Source organism: Hirundo rustica, chromosome Z (genome assembly GCF_015227805.2).
Source record: "Hirundo rustica isolate bHirRus1 chromosome Z, bHirRus1.pri.v3, whole genome shotgun sequence".
NCBI classification, from domain to species: domain Eukaryota; kingdom Metazoa; phylum Chordata; class Aves; order Passeriformes; family Hirundinidae; genus Hirundo; species Hirundo rustica.
Genome location: NC_053488.1, coordinates 21684328 through 21705121, shown reverse-complemented (window position 1 = coordinate 21705121; position 20794 = coordinate 21684328). Strand labels below are relative to the sequence as shown.

The window sequence follows — 20794 nt, the reverse complement described above, 5'->3', positions numbered from 1 at the left end:
ACAGTAACCACAGCCTGGAGACTCAGAATGAGAAGGAACTGCTCCCAAATATGCCCATCTTAGGTTATTTCTTCAACTTCCAGTGAGGAGCACTGGGAAACACCTGAACCACAAGCATCTCCCATCTCCAGTCTCTCTCCCTTCTCTGTCTGATCTCTTCTGTCTGTCCCTGACATAGCACCATCTATGGAAAAACACTGCTCAAGACCTCATTTGAATGAAGGCTCCAGATAAAAAGCACTCGTTCTGGCAGTTCTTTAACAAGAGCTAAGATCCAATTGATTCCTGCAATCTCCCTCTGCAAGGAGCCAGGGAATTCTCAGTGCAGAGGAAAACCATGTAAAAAGAGACGGAAATTTTCATTTTCCATTGTTGGTCTGAGCTTTCCTGCATCTCAGAGGCTGCCTGGGTGGGACTGTGGGCTGTGGAGGAGTGGGGCTTGGATATGAGCTTGGATATGGCTGAGCTTCCTGCCCAGGTGGCACTGGTGCCTCTGAGAAATGGTTCTGGAGCAATGTTCCTCCTCTGACATAGGGGTTCAAGTCCCTCCTGTCCTGCTGTGCTTCCTCATAGTGCCACTGTTGAAAATATGTGACGCTTGTTAGTATGCTGTTCCTTGTGTTGGCTTTTATCACTGCTGGAGCAGACGGCTGGTCTTGGACTGCTGCCCTCCTCTTGAAGAAAAACTGGTTGACATGGTGGGAGCTGTGAGGACGGGCATGGGCTGTGGGAAACATCCCGCTTCGGGGCTCCAAGTTGGAACAGGGAATGGACACCAGCTGGCAGCTGCCTGTGCAGAAGCATTGCCCCACAATGGACGTGGCACCAGGGGCTGTTGCCGGCCAGGGTCACTGGAGCTGTCTCTGTGGGTTGTACCTGTCCCATGCTTTCCTGACATCATGCTCCTGCCTGTTCTTGGGCCACAGAGGGATCATAGCACCCCAGTGTGTCCCAGGGGTGGACTGCACTGACTGTCCTGACGCTTTCAGGCAGTAATTTGAAGAGCTGCAAGGTGTAGTTTGAGAAGAGAGAACCCCACCTTGCTCCTGGAGCAGGAATCCCCAAGCCCCTGGAGCTGCAGGGTGACAGCCGCGCTCCTGGGACTCTCGGGACCCTGCTGGTCTTTCTACAGCTCCCTGCCCCAGTGGAAGCATGTCACTATGATCTACAGAAGCAAGAAATTACCTGTTCTGGGCACCAACTTGCCAGTCTGGGAGATCCTCAAAGAGCCTGGACCTTTTCATGGGTTATTCCTCCCCAGACCATCCCAGGGGTAGCTACAGCGGTAGTAGCTCCTAAACTCTGCTCCTAAACCCTGAAAAGTAGCTCTGATTTAATCTGGGCTGATGCTCCCTCCCTTTCTTCAGCCCCATGGATATGGAGAGCAGCTTTGGTCATTGCTTTTCACACTGAGACACGCTGTTCCAGTGGCATCCAGGGAAGATGGAGCAGCCTTCAGCAGGGATGTTGGAACCAAGAGCTCTGCAAGTCCACAGCTGCCTTCAGGGGCACACTTTCAACCAAAAGAGCTGGGAAGTTTTGTGGGGACCATCCTTTCAGCATTTGCCCATCTCTTAGACCACAAGGGCAGGAGGGTCTGCGCTGCCATCCAGAGGTCCAGCAGTGTTCACTGGAGTGGCAGAGGCAGAGTGATGAAGAGGCTCTGCTGTGGGGTGCTCCTCCCTCCAGGTTATTCTCTTCCTTGGGGTCTTCGCTTCATTACCAGAAGGGGAGGAGGTGGAGGGAGGAAAGTCACAGTCCATGAGAGCCAACAGTGAATTTATTTCAGCTGGCCCCAGTCATCCCCGTGGCACTCATGGTCCGGGGGGGGCAGTGCTAATTGCTCTATTGACAGTGGGGGTTTAAATTAGATTTAAGAAAGCCTTTCAAGCAGTGGGGATTCTGTCTCTGCAGATAAGGCTTTCTGATTGCACATGTGAAGGAGATGATAAAGTCCCTCTTTTCTCTCTTCCTCTTAGGCAGCAAAGAGGAGTTTAGTGCTGACAGGGCACTGTAAGGCCAGCAGGCTTTAGGGCTGTTAGCAAGCATCGGACCTTAAGTGACAACTATTTTTTCCTCTCCCTTGCTGCCAGGGATGATCTAAAAGGGGGAGACAGCACTCAGTGCTTTCAGGTGGCCGAGCACTGCTGCCCACATGTGGCGCAATCTGTGGGAACCTGGCGCTGGAGGGTGTCCTGCACACTTCAGTGCTTCACAGCTCCTACCAGCATCACACCCTGCCCTTGGAGAGGGATGGCATGCCACAGGAGGCAGCCTGGATCCCCGAGGCTTGGGGAAGCTGTGTGAGCATCTCTGGAAAAGGCCTAAGTTGAGGAATTGAGAGTGGATTTGGTAAGGGTGCTGTTTCTCCTTCAGTGACACCCAGGAGGTGCCTGCTGTGAGTGCAGGGGCATTGTCATGTCTACAGCTGGCATCTGCACTGCAGGCATAGTGCCACACCTCAGGAAGAGGCAGACTGTGACCTGTCGTGCAGGGCAGGTGAGCTGCAGTGCCTGAAGTCAGCATCTGCACTCCAGGTGCTCAGTACCACCTTATAGCCAGTGCCTGGGGTGCTGGTGTGCAGTACCACCTACACTCAGCATCTGTGGTACAGGTGTTACCGGAGCACGTGCCCTTGATGTCTGCAGTACAGGAGAAATGTAGCAGCAGCAGCCCATCTCTGCAGCATTGGTGTCCATCCACAGCCCATGTGTGCAGCACTGGTGTCCATCCACAGCCCGTGTGTGCAGCACTGGTGTCCATCCACAGCCCGTGTGTGCAGCACTGGTGTCCATCCACAGCCCGTGTGTGCAGCACTGGTGTCCATCCACAGCCCCTCTCTGCAGCACTGGTGTCCATCCACAGCCCGTGTGTGCATCACTGGTGTCCATCCACAGCCCGTGTGTGCAGCACTGGTGTCCATCCACAGCCCCTCTCTGCAGCACTGGTGTCCATCCACAGCCCATGTGTGCAGCACTGGTGTCCATCCACAGCCCCTCTCTGCAGCACTGGTGTCCATCCACAGCCCATGTGTGCAGCACTGGTGTCCATCCACAGCCCCTCTCTGCAGCACTGGTGTCCATCCACAGCCCGTGTGTGCATCACTGGTGTCCATCCACAGCCCATGTGTGCAGCACTGGTGTCCATCCACAGCCCATGTGTGCAGCACTGGTGTCCATCCACAGCCCCTCTCTGCAGCACTGGTGTCCATCCACAGCCCGTGTGTGCAGCACTGGTGTCCATCCACAGCCCCTCTCTGCAGCACTGGTGTCCATCCACAGCCCGTGTGTGCAGCACTGGTGTCCATCCACAGCCCGTGTGTGCAGCACTGGTGTCCATCCACAGCCCCTCTCTGCAGTGCTGGTGTCCATCCACAGCCCGTGTGTGCAGCACTGGTGTCCATCCACAGCCCGTGTGTGCAGCACTGGTGTCCATCCACAGCCCGTGTGTGCAGCACTGGTGTCCATCCACAGCCCCTCTCTGCAGCACTGGTGTCCATCCACAGCCCGTGTGTGCATCACTGGTGTCCATCCACAGCCCGTGTGTGCAGCACTGGTGTCCATCCACAGCCCCTCTCTGCAGCACTGGTGTCCATCCACAGCCCATGTGTGCAGCACTGGTGTCCATCCACAGCCCCTCTCTGCAGCACTGGTGTCCATCCACAGCCCATGTGTGCAGCACTGGTGTCCATCCACAGCCCCTCTCTGCAGCACTGGTGTCCATCCACAGCCCATGTGTGCATCACTGGTGTCCATCCACAGCCCATGTGTGCAGCACTGGTGTCCATCCACAGCCCATGTGTGCAGCACTGGTGTCCATCCACAGCCCCTCTCTGCAGCACTGGTGTCCATCCACAGCCCGTGTGTGCAGCACTGGTGTCCATCCACAGCCCATGTGTGCAGCACTGGTGTCCATCCACAGCCCCTCTCTGCAGCACTGGTGTCCATCCACAGCCCATGTGTGCAGCACTGGTGTCCATCCACAGCCCCTCTCTGCAGCACTGGTGTCCATCCACAGCCCATGTGTGCATCACTGGTGTCCATCCACAGCCCGTGTGTGCAGCACTGGTGTCCATCCACAGCCCATGTGTGCAGCACTGGTGTCCATCCACAGCCCCTCTCTGCAGCACTGGTGTCCATCCACAGCCCATGTGTGCATCACTGGTGTCCATCCACAGCCCGTGTGTGCAGCACTGGTGTCCATCCACAGCCCCTCTCTGCAGCACTGGTGTCCATCCACAGCCCGTGTGTGCAGCACTGGTGTCCATCCACAGCCCCTCTCTGCAGCACTGGTGTCCATCCACAGCCCATGTGTGCATCACTGGTGTCCATCCACAGCCCGTGTGTGCAGCACTGGTGTCCATCCACAGCCCCTCTCTGCAGCACTGGTGTCCATCCACAGCCCCTCTCTGCAGCACTGGTGTCCATCCACAGCCCGTGTGTGCAGCACTGGTGTCCATCCACAGCCCCTCTCTGCAGCACTGGTGTCCATCCACAGCCCATGTGTGCAGCACTGGTGTCCATCCACAGCCCCTCTCTGCAGCACTGGTGTCCATCCACAGCCCGTGTGTGCAGTGGAGGCTGTACCACAGCATCGACAGTCACGCTGTGGTGCCTGCCGTGGATGCCTGCAGGACAGTCACTGCAAAGCTCCTTTGGTAGGCTCAGGGCAAAGCTGGAGGGGAAGTAAATGACTAAACGGAGCTTGTTTTCCCCCAGTTCACGATTTCAGGGCCAGACCCCATAACAGCGCTTGGTGAGGAATTGTGTGATGGAAGTCTTTGTCATGGAAACACTAGGTTTTGAAACTACCACTTTTCTTTTGAGGCAGCCACACACTTCTAGAATGAGGGTTTTATTTGTTTATCATTGTTGAGAGCAGCCTGTGGCAGGTGAGAGTAGTGGTGGAAGCCTGGGGTGTAGTCCACATCCCTCATTAGACAGGGACAGCCCTTCCCTGGAGATGCTGTTTACAGGTGCCAGTTGGTAATCCACTGCTAAAGCTTTCGGGATTACACTATCCATCTATTATCCATCCCTTTACCTACTCAAAAGAAGACACTGGGACTGTTAAGCAGAAAGTGGCATCCTACTTTTTGCTTGGATACACAATCCCTTTCACTCCTTCTGTGCCCTCCCAGTACTGTCCTCACCCCATCACACCACAACAGGTAATGCGACAATGCTGTGCCCCTTCAGTCCTGATCCAGCTCAAGGAACGCATGCCTGGAACATGTTTGTTTAGACTGAGAGCTGCTGAAGGGGACCATATTCATGTCTGCGTTGAGTTGCCTTCTGCTAAGAGTGACCATGACTGATTCCCTCACTATCCTTGGTGTAGAGGACAAGGCAGGGAAAGATCAATCCGTTGTTCTCTCCCCAGACAGGAAGCCTGGACAGGGAGAATGGCTCCAGAGCTGCTGGTCCATCATTTCATGTTCCCTCTCTTCCCTTTCCTTCTCCCCAGGTTTCTCTTTCCTCTCTACCTCCAAGAAATTATTTTAGAGGGGGAAAATCTACCTTTTACACAAAAGATTGAGTTTCACACTGCGGGCTTTGCTGTGTAATAAATGTGGTTCCCCTCCATCACCTGTAAACTGCTCCCTGCTGGCACGGGGACATAGCTCAAGAACCTGCACACCTGGTGAGCTGCTTCTCACTGGTCTGTACACCCGAATGCCAGGGTGCTGGCTTTTGCTAGAGAAACAGATAAGTGAGCAAATACAGCAAGAGAAATTTGCATTGGAAGCATCTGCAGAAATTGTGAAGGCTTTGTTATGTGCTTGGGGATAAAAAAATCAACATGGCTTTGGGCAAAACAGTCAAACAAAGCAAATACTGCATGGAAAATTGCAATTCAAGTGAGAAAAAGTTTGTTTTCTGGCTAGTTTTTTTGTCCTGAAATAGCTCTGCTCCTGCCTGGTCACAAGGCTCATCTGTAAGAAGAAATGTGGTTTTCCAGGGTAAATGCAGCCAAGTGGTGAACTCTGTGTGCTGTCACTGGAAGCCTCTGCCTGTATCCTGGCCATGCCACAGAGTCCTCAGGGATCTTACCTGTGTCTCTCTGCTCTCTTACTTTACCTGTATACCTTGAGACTTGCTTTGCGACAGGAACCATTCCTTGCTGCATAACCGTGTCTGCTTTGATGCTGACCTAGGCACATGGGCAGGAGCAGCAGCAATTATTTTAAGTGCTGATGAGACGAGGGAGGAGCAGCAGGGGGCGGGCAGCAGGTGGCTTTGTTCCTTAGCAGGGCTGGGAGGTAGAGCACGATGCTGATGATGATATTTGCACCGAGTCAAGCCAAAGGCAACATCAAGGAGATCTCACACTTTTCAAAGAGCGGGCTGGTTTCTGGGGGGTCCTGTCCTGCCTCCTGTCATTGTCATTGTCTCCAGAAATGGGGTGGCTGCACTAGCTGGAGATACTTGGACTGTGGTGAATGGAGGCTCTGGCCCCTAATTCTTTGTCTGCTTCAATTCCTGGTGCCACCCATCAGCTCCCAGGGCCGTAGGAAAGGAATATTCAGCGGAAAGTAAATTTGAGTGTAAATAGGAAGAGTTGGCTCATGGGTTGCAGGTGGTTTCCAAGCTGCTCAGGGCCCCACTTGTCAGCAGTTCCCCAGGATGTGGCATTGCCACCTGCCTCAGGTTCCAGCTATCACCCACTCCCTGAGCTGCCACCTGTGGTGGCAGGTGGAGCACAGGTAGGGTGGCAGTCAGGAAGCCGTGCTGCAGACACAGAGGGGACACAGGGAAAAGGCAGTGGAGAGAAGGCAGGAGGGGAGAAGAGTGAGCGATAAGGAGGTTGTAATTAGCGCTTAGCGCTGCTCACCCAGAGCTTGAAGAGGAAGGTCACCTTCATTATCTCTGTTTTTCAGACGGGGAAACTGAGGCAAGGGGAGGCAGTCAGAGTGATTTGCTCAAGGTGACTTGTGAGGGCTGACAGTAGGATCTGGGGCTAGCATGTCTGTACTCTGCAGCACCAGCACACTGGGAATGGTTCTTGCTGCCAGCCCTTCGAGCCCAAACCCAGCACTGCAAGATCAGTAGTAAAGGACATGGATCCCTTCTCTACCCATCTCCAGGCTCATCCTCTTCAGACCCACTTATCTCCCTCAGCACCACCTCTACCCCTGAGAGACATTTGAGATCAGGCTGGTCCAGCTGCACCCCAAAATCTGTTCGTGAAATCCCACCCAGCTCCTCTTGCCTTCCTCTCCAGCCCTTCAAAGGCTTGCTGTGAACCTGAGGCCATCTGGGCTCCTGTAACAGTCGTGTTGGGTAATGGAATATGTTTTGCTTGATTTTTTTTTTTTCTCTCGCCAATAGAGCTCCCCCTTTACTTAGGTTTAAATGGATGCCATCTGGCTAATGAGCCCATACTCATGTTCTAGATTAAAAGGTAATCCTGTGCACATTACTGATAGGGTATTCGAGATTAGAGAGGCCTAAATAGCTTTTGAAGGTGCAATTTGCTTTTCATGCATGGTGCTATTTACCTCCTGGTGGGTGGGCCGGCATCCCCCCGTTGCTGTGCCCAGCAGCTCCCTCCTGGCTCTAGTCCCCTCTACCAGCCCTGGCTGCAAGAAAATGAGAGCTTGGGCATCTCCAGCCTGGCAGGGCTCGTACAGGGTATCCTTGTAATTGTTGCTGCCATTTGTCCATTCCTGGGGGGCTTTTTGGTACATGAGGATGTCTTCATCACCTGCTTTCTTAGCTGTCACCCCCTCCACACCTCCCTGCACCACAGCATCCCCTGGGACAAGGCAGAACTCACCAGGACCGAGTAGCCTCTGCCCCTGTCCCGGCCCAAGGAAGCGGGGGAAAACTGCGCCCATCCAGATATTGATGGCAGGTGGCTGAGGCTGAGGTGGGTGCTGAGATCAACATCTTGCACACATTCAAAGCACCAGCTGCTGCTGTGAACTCCCTGGGTGTGCTCCCATCTCCTCAAAACCCCTCTGCAACCCATTTGCAGGTACTAGGATGATGCTGCATCTGCCAAGGAGAGCCCAGCACAAGGGGTTGGCTTTCCAAAGGAAAATGTTGAAAATGAGATGGGGAAGATAGAGCATTTATGCAAGGCATATCATCACCTCCAGACACCTCCCATGGAAAGGGCCACAGGCTATTGAGTGATGGAGCGTGTGCCAGCAAAATGCCTCATTTTGCAGTGAATTTCCCCTTGGCTGCGATGGAGTTGGTTTTACAGTCATCTCCTTGCAGTCTCATCACCGGGGGCTCTCAGCACTGGGGGCAAACCATGACTGCTCCTGCCTGTGTTTGCTTCCACAGATGGCTAACCCTGTCCGGTCAGCCTGCTGCGTGGTGCTCGCCGCGGTGGTGGTGGTGTACGCCCAGAGGCACAGCCAGCAGGGTGAGTCCTTCACACCTCCCAGGCCCTGGGGGTCCTGAAAAACGGCAATGCTTCTCCTCCAGCTTCTCTCCTGGGGGAAATCTGGGTGCTCCCTCCAGATGTGCCTGATATTATTTCTGTGTGTGTTATCACTTCTCTCTGTGACAAGTGCCCCCTCCAGCCCATCACTGTGGGGTTCGGGCATCCTGCATCTCCCTCTGCTGATGCTCTTTGCCCTCCCCACAGCTCACTGTGCCCCTACTGCTTTGGATCCCTTTGCCCACTCTTTTGTGGATGCTGCTGCATGCAGCGCACCCATGAAGGGATGAGGAGTTGAGAGGAAGCATCAGCCTGTCAGCTCCAAGCTCTGATCACCCCTGACAGCTCCATGACACCCTGCCCCATGACAATGATGGATGATGCTTCATCCTGCTCTCACCTCCTTGCGGTGACTTATCCCCACTGCCAGCACACATCTGTGCCCACCACTAGCTCACGTCTCTCCAGGCTGGCAGAGGATTCGGGGCTTATTTTAGTGGTGGCTTTAGAGAGATTACGCTTTAGAGTCTCCGGTGTCATTGGGAGCTGAAGGAGCCCCACATAATCCTGGGTCTAGGCAGGAGCAGGAACATTATGAGGGCTGGCTGGGTCCTGGTGTGGAGTCCAGCTCTGCAAAAATAGGACAAAATGGGGAACCTCCAGAGCTCACTGCTTTTCCTGGCAGCCTGTTTGTAGTTGCTTTTAGAGGATCTTAGAGGGGAATTTTGCTGATTAGCTCCAGTAAAGACATCTGTGCATCCTTGGGCTCTGTGAAATTGAGAAGCCCAGCCAGAGTGCCTCACTGAGCTGCCCTAAATCCATTTGACTATGTTTCCATTGCCACAAGTTTACACGTTGGACACAAGGCAGCCAGGGTTGGGCAGCACATCCACCTTGCATGAGGACAGTCCCTCTGTGCACACGGAAGGAGCTTGCCAGCTGGTGTTGCAGGAAGATCCCCAACCCCTTCCCAGGGTGCCTGCTCAAAGAATTTGGGTGCTGAGCTGTATGCTGCTTGTGGCGGCGTGCTGATTCCTGCAGAGAAGCAAAGATGCTCACTCCTGCTGTGCTTGCAGGGCCACTCCCTGGGAAGTTTTAAAGGACCTGGCAATAGGATGCCTGAAGCCTCCTTTGGATGCACCATGCTGCTTCCTGCTGTGCTGTAAGAATAGTACCCCAGGCCTGTTGCACAGGGAGATGCACAAAACACAGAAGTGCCAGGTACTTCAGGGTTGCACACACTTGAATTGTGTGGTCTAGAGAGGAACAAATGCTGCTTCCCGCCAGTGAGCAGGACTACACATTTTGCCGCTGACAGCTGGTGCAGAGCTGCAGCGACTGTCACCTTCTGCTCGGTGATACAGCAGGATTCAGGGGCTCAGCAGCATAGCCTCCCAGGTCCTTGTATCCCTCCTTGCCTGCCTGTGTCCGGTAGGGAGGGGTCTGGGACACCATCTCAAAACTGAAGCTGCTGAAGCCTGTGTGCGTCAGCAAGTGCCTGAATTGGGTGTGAGAAGTGACGTGGGGCTCTTCCCGTTTGTAGCAGCTTCACTGGGGATCAAAAAAACCATACAAGGTCATAAAATTAGTTACGAGGTGGTGGGACACCTCCAGGACTGTCCTCAGTGTTCCCCAGAGGCACTGCATATCCCTCCTGGGCCCCTCTCTGGAACACCGGGGTATGCTCTGGGCAGGAGCTGTGGAGCAGCTGGTCTCCCGCCCACCCCACCGTGCCTGGCTCAGAGAGGCTGCACACAGCCAGGTCAACACTGGAGACCCAAAGCTTGTGCCCTGTGCCCCCCACACAGAGCTCACCCCCCACCAGCCGGGCTGGAAAAGAACAGCAGGAATTGAGGTGGGAGGATGGATTAATCCCACTGGTGACAGGGACCCGGTGGAGTGGGGGGAAAGATACTGGCGTGGAGTCCATTTATCATGCACTTGAGGCACGTTCGACTTTAATAGCTCATGAAGCACTTTAAGAGATGCATTAGCACTGAATACTTGAGTGAGGAGGATGTGACAAGCTGTTAAGTGAGCATGAGCACGGTGGAGGGAGCCTGGCCACCCTCTCCTGGCTCTCACATGCACCCCGGTGATTACTGGAGCGTCCTGCAAAGTGCCACATGAATTAATAAAAACAGCATCAAGCTTGGTGAAGGTGAGGCTGCTCATGTATTAACCCCTCTGCTGCTCACCTTTAGTCCTTTTCCTTGGAGCTGGCAGAGCACAGGGTATATCTGTCTGGGATGCAAAAGCCTGAGATGATCCCCAGTGTTGGGGGAAGGGAGTGGAGGGGCTCAGAGGTCAGTGGATCTGGGGTTCTGTGACTTGTGGGGTGACAGAGCTCCCTTGCTTTGCACCCCCGGCTCAGGTTTCACATCCATCACACAGCTGGGTGTGATGCAACTTCCCATGGGGGTGGGCGCTGGGTATTGGGAGACTAGAGACATCCATCAGGGCAGCCCCAGGGGTTTGCTCGGAGGCTGGCACTAATGTTCTGGCTCTGGCCGTGGGTTTGGGGTGTTCTGCTGCAGGGAAGGGCAGAGCAGCAGTGGAAGAGGGTGTCCAGGACTGTCATCTCCAGTGCATGAATAAGCAGCTTTGGATGGGGCAGCCAGATTGCGCCAGCCTGCCTGCAGAGATGGGCATTGCCCTGGACAGGCACAGGGCTGTCCCCGTCTGCACAGATCCAGCTGGTGTGGAGGGCTGGACAGGAGCTGCAGGAAGAATGGGAGAACGCATAGCAGGGAGAACAGGCTGAAGACCTGGGAGAGAAGGGGAGAGCCTTATGCCCTCCACAAAGAATACAAAATGGTTTAAGCTGGAAGGACCTTAAAGATCACCAAACTCTAATCCCACTGCCATTGGCAGCAACCTTCACTAGACCAGTTTGCATAAAGTCCCATCCAATCTGGCCATGAACACTTCCAGGGATGGGACATACACAGCTTCTCTGGGCAACCTTCACCAGTGCCTCACCATCTTCACAGTGAAGGCTTTATTGTTGATATCTGATCTAAACCAACTCTCTTTCAGTTTAAAGCCATTACCTCTTGTCCTGACACTGCATGTCCTTGTGAGAAGTCCCTCCTCAGGTTTCTTGTAACCCCTTTATGTACTGGACAGTCCTATAAGGTCATCCCAGAGCCTTCTCTTCTCCAGGCTGAAGAACACCAAGTATCTCAGCCTTTCCTCATAGAAGAGATGTTCTAGCCCTCTGATCAACTTCCCATCATTTTGGATATCTCCATTTTCCTTCCTGTGTTTTGTTCTCCAGGCAGTGGTTGCTGCCAATGTTTTTCAGAATGGAGGAAGGTGATGGGGAAAGCTGAGCAGAGCACTGATGCGATGCTGTCTGCTGTGACACTCATAAATTTGGTTGTCCAAGGCCTCCATTGTGTGAGAGCAGAGCTGGTGGGGGTCCCTGCAGTGCAGAGACCTCCTCCCTAGCAGGGCCTGGGTGCCTTCAAAGGTCTGTGAGAGGTCACAGCACAAGATTTGGGGTTTAACCCAAGCTCTTATGTAGGAAGTGTGTACATGGGGGGTGGGGGGGGGATGCCTAATCACGTGTTAGGCTACAAAGTGAACTTGCACGGATGATTTCAGCTTTTGGTACTGAATGCTGTGACTGCCTGTTGCTGGCCTTATCTGTTCTTATAAAACCCTCTGCCTACAGCAGTCCTGAAAAGAGGGAGCTCTGCTTCCCCAGTCTCCTGCAAGGTGTCTTCCCCATCCATCAGCTCTGCTAGAGTTACGTCCACATCTGTCCCAGGCTGAGATTTCTTTGCTTTTAAAAGAGAAGTAATTCTGCTTTATTGATCCTCACCTTGCTGAATTAACTCATGTTTAAACAATAATTATGTTTTCACCCAGGAGAGGAGACAAAGAGATAAAAAGCTCTGGAAATGAATGCACTTCAGATGCCACATGCTGGGGTTAATTTATTGATAGGCACAGAAGCTCCCATCTCCTCTCTTCCTCACCAACAACGAGCAATTAGCCCCCATCATTCCTCAGCTGAGGAAAAGAAAGATTTTGTTTCATTACTCTCTCTTTTTTCTTGCTCTCTTAAGCCCTGACGCTAATCTTTTGCAGTCGGTTCTGCTGCAGAGCCTCCCGGGGGCTCCAGTTTGTACATGCCTTGTTAGAAATGCTGCTGCAAAGACGAAGCCTGGACCAGTAAATAGCCTTCAAAATGCACAGCAAAGCCATGCAAATTGGCTTTTCAATGAGAAATCAGCTGTAGATAGGAAAATCTCTCTCCCCTTCTAGAATTGCCCAGCCTTGTCTATGTTGCATTATTTGGCTGACAGGAATGTGACCAGCTCTTTCTGGACTCTGCTTCCTTCACATAAGTCGGCCCATGCCAGGGAATACCACCTGCCTGGCATGCTTAAACTAGGCACTTAGAATTTGGAGGTGTTCTCTGGATTTGCTGTGTAGGAGATGGCTTGTACATTCACACTGGTCTGTGTGTTTTGTTTGTAGACATCTGTGTAGGTTTTGCTTGCTGTGCAAATGCAGTTGGGTTGAGGTGCCTGGATTCAGGATGGGGTGGCTTTGTGCGTCCAACCTAAGATGGCTGTGTGGGAGTGCTATCTACAAATATTCATTCAGAAGTATATTTGAAGTATCTCCTCTCCTCTCTCACGGTGTCCTTCAGTTATACATTAAGCAACATGACAAACATCTGTCATTTTTGTTTGTTTTGGCACACATTCCCCAGGGTGAGTTGCGTGTTCAACAGGGTGATCTGGAATTTTTGTAATTGCCAGGGCACAGGCAGTCTCTGGGGAAGGCAAGGTCAAAGGGACTGACTGTGTGTGCAGAGTGGCTGCCTGAGAGGCTGGAGATGGTGCCTTCGTCCAGGATCAGGTTGGGGCCAGTCCAGGAAAAAGCTCTGTCTTAATGCCTAGCACCTTCCTACCTCCCATGACACCTCTCTTTTCCTCTGGCCAAGTTCTTCTCTCAGCACTGGCACTTTATCTCCAAGTGGCTCCTGACAAGGCCTTGGCAGTGTTGTCCTCCCCAGGACACCATCCTGCATTCTGTGAGTCTGACCTACATTCCTCCACTGGAGATGAATGGACTTGTGTTTGGCTGCATAAAACACATGCTCGTATATTAACTGCTCTGGACTCCGTGTGTGATGGACTCATCCTTTCCATTATACATCAGCCCTTGTGTCACTAGCAAACTTTGCCAGCAACAGTTTTATGTTGCCTTCAAGATAATTGATAAGACGAGAGATTAGCAATTGGCCAAGAACAGATCCCTGCGGGGCCACACTGGGAACACCCTCCTGCAATGATGATTCCCCATTAACAATTAATTCCCCATTAGCAATTACATTTTTTAATCCTTCCTGTTATAACTCTGGATGCTCTCATTATCCAGCTGGCTGAATGTACCAGCCTCGCTCCAAACTGCAGCCCCATTCAGCAGAGCCTGCTTAAATCAGTATGAAGGCTGCCATTCAAGGGCAGGCATCTGCTCTTTGCCTCCTCTGCCTCTCTCATTGCTGCTCACAGCTAAGCCAGCCCATGCTCGTGGCCATCCGCTGGGAGCCAGCATTGTCCTGGTGGGATTACTGCATCTGCTGGGGGACAATCTGCTGGCCCATCGCATGCTGGCCAGATTTACAACCTGGCTGTAATTCAAGTTGCCCTCTGATGCCTTTCCGAGGAAGGCCCATCATCGCCATCCCTGAGCATTCCTTACTGTGATGGTTTTCCCGCCTCCTCCCCATCTTCCCTGCCAACCCACAGCTGCAGGGAAGCAGAAGAGACAGCAACCCCACCTGCAGCATCCCACCCCTGCTGCAACCTGTTAGACTCTGCTGCACACTGTTAGGGTGCTTAAGAGCCTATCAAGTTCTGGAGTCCCCTTTGTTGCTCTGATCTTCCCTGGTGAAGGTGAGCCTGTCTAAGAAGAACTCCAGACCCAAACAGGCACAAACATCTGCATGCTCCCCTTTCCATTTCTACTCCTCTCTCTGTCCATGAGCACCTGGCTTTATTTTTCTTTTTTTTCCAAGCACAAGACGCCTCTCCTGAAAGCTTCTCTGTCTGCAAAATAAAAGAAAACAGCAAAAATAGCCCAAGGTTCTGGAACAAGTTTTTCTATTACTGGACATCCCCCTGAGCTCAAGTAGATTTCCTGCCCAGACACAGAGTGAATTACGGCCAAGCTCTAGGCAGCTGACCTTGTGGTCAGCCAGAGCACAGGCTTGCTAATAAATGTGGTCAGCCCCTACCGCAAACAGCCTATTTTTAGTGCCTGTGCTTTCTTGCCCACTGCCTCATCACTCCACAGGTTCCAGAGCCAAGAATCCCACAGGGGTCCAGCCAGCAATGCAGGATAGCCCTGCCGGGAGCACATCCCAGGCTTGCTCCCCCATCCTGGGAGCTAGGGAATCAAGAGGGTTAATTTCCATACGTTGTCTGTTAATTTTGCTCTGCAGAAAGTCGCTGGTGCACAGTGCAGTGTGGCCTGTCCTGCTGGGACACACTGTGAGCGCATGCCTTATGCCTCTCAGAGAGGGATTGGAGAGCTCACAGCTCTTACCTAGGGTCTGTGTTTGAAAAATAGCCACAGGTCAGCAGCAAGATTGATGTCCCACTGTGCTAAGTGCTGTTGGATGTAGGAGGTGAGATGTTCTTGAAGTGAAAGTGGGGGAGAATAGGGAAGGACAGGAAGAAAAATAGAGGGACTGGCACTTAGGTGAGGGAAAACACAGCTTGATGGTTCGGGGCTTTGAAATCTTGCCTTTTGTAAGTTACCAAAGTTTGTGGACATTGCAAAAAAGCTGCTTTCCATGTGTGGTTCTGTCTGGAGTCACTGGAACCGAATTTGCCACCTTCTGGAAATGGAAGTAGTTGTTTGAAATGGAGCTGATGAAGTCCTGTAGTAAAGTGGAGATCTGTACCACATGAGCCATCCAAGAGCTGGTTTATATCTGTGATGCTAAAAAAAAAGGGAGCCCTTCCCAAATACGGGTCCTGTGCGTTGAAGCAGATCACAAATCTGTGAAAGAATCAAGATAGAAAAGAAAAAATAAAACACAGCTTTGGAGTGTGGATCTATCAGGCTTTGTACAAGCCTGTGATCCCACAAAACTGGTGAAAATAGTTCGTATCTGTGGTGGGAAGAAACTGCCAGGAGGATCACAGCCTGCCAGGACTCATTAGTTCTTCCCATGTTAAGGAAAAACATGTATCAGTAGTCTCTTAGGCTTCATTACACATCAACAGGCGGAGGAGATATGGGATTTGTAGTCCACCCCAACATCTAGAGAAGCTTCAAGTGGAGGATTACTGCTAACACAGGGCAATGCTGCCACAGCCCGTGGGGCGGAGGCAGGAGGTGCCAGGCTGTGGCTGTGCACAGGGCAGCACTAAATTTGTGGATCATCTACTTAAGCCAGAGAGTCCTTGCCAATAAATCCTTGTTGAAACCCAGTTCTGAACAAGGCCTGCTTGCTGGGTAGAGGCTGGGTGGAAAGGTTTGGATTTCCTTCTTGGCATGGCTTTGTCCTGCTGTGAGGAGCAGGAGCATGGCTTCCTCTGCTGATGTGGTAGTGAATGGATACATTGCCACAGCAGCTGGGGGCCCCCAAAGGCTGACAGAAGCCAAAATCTCATTTGCATAGATTTTCAGACTTTAGGAAGCTGAGGTTTAGCCCAGCACAGAGGGAATAGCAATAGGCCTTGTTCTTTAAGTGACCATTGACTTCTGAAGAAGGGCTGTGTCCTGTCCTAGCACTGAGCTCCTTTTGGTGGGGGAGGAAGCAATCCTCATCCTTTCTTTACATTCTCAAAGGCTTCCAGGAATGGAAGATCACATAGAAATGTGACAGGTGGAGTGAAAGCCTTTAATGCTTCACGGGTTTGGCTTCAAATAACCTCCTAAAGCTCAGAAAGGTCTGACCTCAGAAATCACATGTGGCTGTCCCAGTGAACCAGACATCTCATATTTCCAGAGCAGCCTGCTCCCACCAGCCCATGTGTCCAACAGAACTCGGACTGAATGTACCACTCATTATTTATCCCACTTGAAGAGTTTTCAGTGTCTGAAGTCCTGGACGCCCTGGGACTGCAAAGACAATCACCAGTCAGGGTCAAAGACCAAAATGTGTGAGCCCTGGGGGCAGCTCTGGGCACCACTTGTGGGAGCCCACAACCTCAGCAGTGGGTGCTGCAAATCATCCCCAGGACATGTCACAGTAGCTGTGTGAGGCAGAACCCAGGACCAAAAAGTCAGGAAAGGCTGAGACATTCAGGTCTGGCACATCCGGCACATCCAGCATAGAATCACTTGCTTCTATCTTCAACCCACCTGTGACACATCTGGGAACAAGCAAAGCCCTAAATAATGGGAACACAGGCACAGAAGACATTGAGTACAAACATCATCATCTCTGCTTCCTCAGAGAGGATTTTCTGGGGTGGTAACAGAGCAAAGATACCATGAAGCATGTTCAGGAGTGCAGATGCTGGGGCACAAAATCCACAAATCTCTATTATTGAGGTCCTTGGTGGGGTTAGTTTCTCGGAGCAGACACTGTGCTTCTGTGGAAAGGGGAATACCAGATCCCTAATCAGGTCAGGAGATGTTGAAGTGTAAAAAAATAGAGAACAACTTGCAAGACGTGCAGCCTGTGCCGTGGATGAAAAGAGCATCTTTCAGGATAAGTGGTCTTGGGCAGCACTAAATGGGGTGGATCCATGCAGAGAAGCCAATATAATTGTGGCATATTAAAAGGAGGAAGAGAAGAAGGATTGAGGAGGGGCTGTGGCAGGCTTGTTACAGAGGGGAAAAGCAATGTGTGTCACCTTGTAATGACTGCTCCAGGAAGGCCCATCAGGTGGAGAAGTGGAGTGAAACCACAAGGCAATTGACAGTGATGGAGGCAGGAGAGGTTACAGCAGTATTAGTCCTGTATGAACCATTGATCTCTTGGTGTACAATTTGCTGGAAAAGACTGCTATCTAGGCTCAACTGTTAGCAGGTGCTAATTGAAGCTGAGCAGCCTGGAGCCTCATTGCACTGCCTTCCCTTGATTAGAGCCATACTGGGGAGGCTGGTGTTGGGGAAAGGGATTTGTGGGTGTGATTCACAGCACGGGGATAAAACAGCCTTTATCTCTACTTAAGAGACAAGAGGAAGGGGATAAAATATTCTCCTTGCACACTTGCATGCACCTGTGTGCAGGGAGAGTCTCTGGCAAGAGGTATCTGCTTCTCAGTTCAAAATTCCTTATGGATGAGGCAAAACCTCACCTCAGGGTGCACATAGTTGTCAGAAAGGTAGTACCTTTCATCCCAGGTTCAACACATTTGACCTTCCTCGCTTTTTGAGTCTGCAAAGCCTACAGCATTTCCGCCAGAGCAGACCTGTGTTAGCAGATTTAAGTCATCTGCCAGTAGCCAGGCTCTTCTTAGCTGTCGTTTCTGGGGCTCTGCAAAACAGCCAGAGGTCTACAGAGCTCGTGCTTGAAAACATTGACCTGCAAGGCTGGGAGCCCGTAGGATTTCTGCCAGCCGAGAACTCTGTGATTTTGTAGGCAGAGGAGAGCTGGCACCATCACATTGAGAAATTAACTGGGATATACAAGCTAAAGCAGGGCTGCAGCGTGTGGCCTGTCTTGTTTGATTCCTGCTGGATTTTATGAAGTGTAATGAGGTATGCCCACATGTGCATGCATTTCTGATGTCCAGGCCTTGGCTGTGCTGCTGAATAACAGCACTACTCACAGAGAGATGGTGGGGAATGAATGCTCTACTCCTCCAAAGGGCACTTCTGTTCTCTCTAGAAAAGTCCACTCCATGCTCAGCTGGTCTCTGCTACTCACAGAGGGCCTACACCTGCTGCCTCCAGGATCCAAACTGAAATAAACCCAAGGAAGTTGTTGAGCATCCCTCGCAGAGGTAACAGAGCTCCAGAGGGGAATCAGGGTCTCATCCTGTCGTGTCATGAAGGCAAGCTCACAACAGCATCACCAGCTGAAAACTGGGGTGATGCGGAGTGTACACACGGGTGATGCTGAGAGTTTGTCCTTGTTAGCCCCACATCCATTCATCCATGCAAGTGAGGACCTTCTCCAACCAAGCGGTTGAGCTCTGCTCATCATCTGTATTGTTTATGCACAAATACACTCCCAGAAGGAGCGTAAATTGAGGCTGGAGTGCTCTCAATGGGATTCTCTATCCATAGCCATGAAATTGAGACTTCATAGGATGAGTCACAGAGAGCCTCTGACTACAGCCAAACCACAGGCCCAGGCACCTTGGACTCCACTGAGTTTGTGGCTTGTCTGCACTGTGGTGTGGTTGCTCCAGCTGACTAGATGCTGTGTAAGAGAGAAACTGAGGCACGTGGGAGTGAGAGTGCATTAAATCCAGAAGCTAATGTCTGTCCATCTAGTCCTCTCCTGTGATTTCCCGTGGGAAACCTCCATGACTGGCCATAACTGTGAGCCTGGAGACCTGCTACAACCTGCGCCAGCTGGAGAGGCTGGGTGCAAAGGGATGAAAATCCAGTGATGTTGCTGAGGAGTGGGAGGAGGCTGTTGAGCCTTGCCGGAACTCCTTCTGTCATGTAACGTTACATAGGACGAGTCTGGTGGTCATATTCATGGCACAAGTTTATGTGCTCAGCAGACTTGAAAAGTAGTTTTACCTTTGTGGTGGAAAGGAGTCTTGCATTTTTCCTTTGTGTGAGGGTCCCTCAGTGTGGCATAGTGGAGGCGCAGATCAGGAGCTTGGATTCCCCACTGGTGCCTCCTCACTCTTACAGAATCACAGAACCCTTTGACAGGGTTAGGCACCACAGCCACAGGATAACCTTCTAGTGAGCTCCAGTACTGTTCCCAGTACTGGTGCTCCAATGAAGTCCGTTCACTCTCATGGGACTTCTGCCTGTCTCCTTTGCTCTCAAAGAGCCTCCCCATCTTTGTCCATTAACACCCAGCCCTTGCCTTCCCCTCTCCCAGCGTTACAGGGCTCGTCACTTTGGCCACTAGGACAAAGGGTTTTTCTCTTCCTTGGTTTTGGAGGGTGCTCATGCTCTGTCTCTGGCCCCACACGAGCACCCTCCTCTTAGCCTTGGCTGTGTGTAAAAGCTGTGCCGGCTCCGTGGTTGCTGTAGGTGGAGAGCCTTTAGGGATGCCTGCAGGACGCCTCACTGCTGATTTACAGCTGCAGCTCACTGGGGTCCTCCCCAGCTCAGATGAGGACTTCAGCTCTCAGCTCTTGACACGGACATGCCTGTCCATCTCTCCTGGTGTGCAAAGAGGTATTCTGTTGTTTTCAACGCAAGTTGTTGGAGGCTGATCCTCGCTTTTATGGAGTATGAGTCCTGAATATTCAGGAAGCAACACTGAAGTTGGTGTGACCCTGGTTGGCAGGCTCTGGCCCTTAATTAATTAGCATGGATTGTACTTCCCACAGTGGAGGAGGGAGCTGCAGCTCAGGGAAGCACTGAAGTGTTGCAGTATAATCACTGCAGCTGTTTCCATGCTGCTGGTTGGTGCTCTTCAAAAGTTGCCTAGCTGCTGCATTGGCAGCGTGGTAGATGAAGAAAAATCCCAGGGGGAATAGCATCAACATGGGACTTGGGAAGCTGTCATTTTAGAGGAAACATCTGTCTGTAGGTCTATGCAGGGATGGGGTTTAATTTTTTTTTTTTTTCCCTTTTAAAAAATCATTTATTTATTTATTTTCTGGTTATTGACATTACCTTAGCTTGATTCAGCCTTATCAAAGGTGCTGTTCATGTTTTTTGCATGGGAGCAGGGTCAGTTCACCTCTGGACTACTAAGAAGTGCTGTTTAAGAAGTGGGATGTGCCTTATCTCACAGGAATTTGGAGTAGGTTGCAGGGTCAGATCAGTCAGTTTAAAGTGGAAGTGTCTGCCCCATCTGAGGAAGATACCCAGTGGACAGTCCTACCTCTGTGTTAGTGAACCCCCTCACTCTGTAATCTGGGCAAATCTCTTCCACTGAGCTCTCTGAGTCCATGGGCTTTTGCATCTGTGATGCATTTCTTTCTCCATATTTTTACAGTTTTATTCTTGGCCGCTCCAGAGAGGTGGGCCTGAACATCCTTCTGTTGATCTATGAGAAGGACTTTGGGATGTAAACCCAGAAGGAAAATTTCAGGATTCAAGTAGACAGATTTAATCCCATCACATTCTTCCTCCTGCCCTAAATCACAGCTCCGGAATGAAGAACCTCACAGTGAGAGCTGCCATGGGCACTTATAGCTCCTTTAATGCCTAACCTGATGTTGCAGATGTGTCTCCTGGTGAATACTCCTGAGAACATTCAGTGCCTTGAATTTGTGCTGTGGCGTGGGGCGGCAGCTCCCAGGCGGTACAGCCCTGTGCAGCCCAT

At 51.7% G+C, this 20794-nt stretch overlaps 1 protein-coding gene across 5 annotated transcripts in view; it reads left to right on the top strand.

The window, feature by feature from the left end:
- Positions 1–20794, top strand: part of CNTFR (ciliary neurotrophic factor receptor) — a 203099-nt gene that overhangs the window by 112869 nt on the left and 69436 nt on the right. For all 5 annotated transcript variants that reach the window (XM_040090114.2, XM_040090115.2, XM_058424077.1 and 2 more), the window contains one exon: positions 8298–8379. In XM_040090114.2, coding sequence (XP_039946048.1) covers positions 8298–8379 — 82 coding nt within the window. The remainder of the gene's footprint in view (positions 1–8297; positions 8380–20794) is intronic.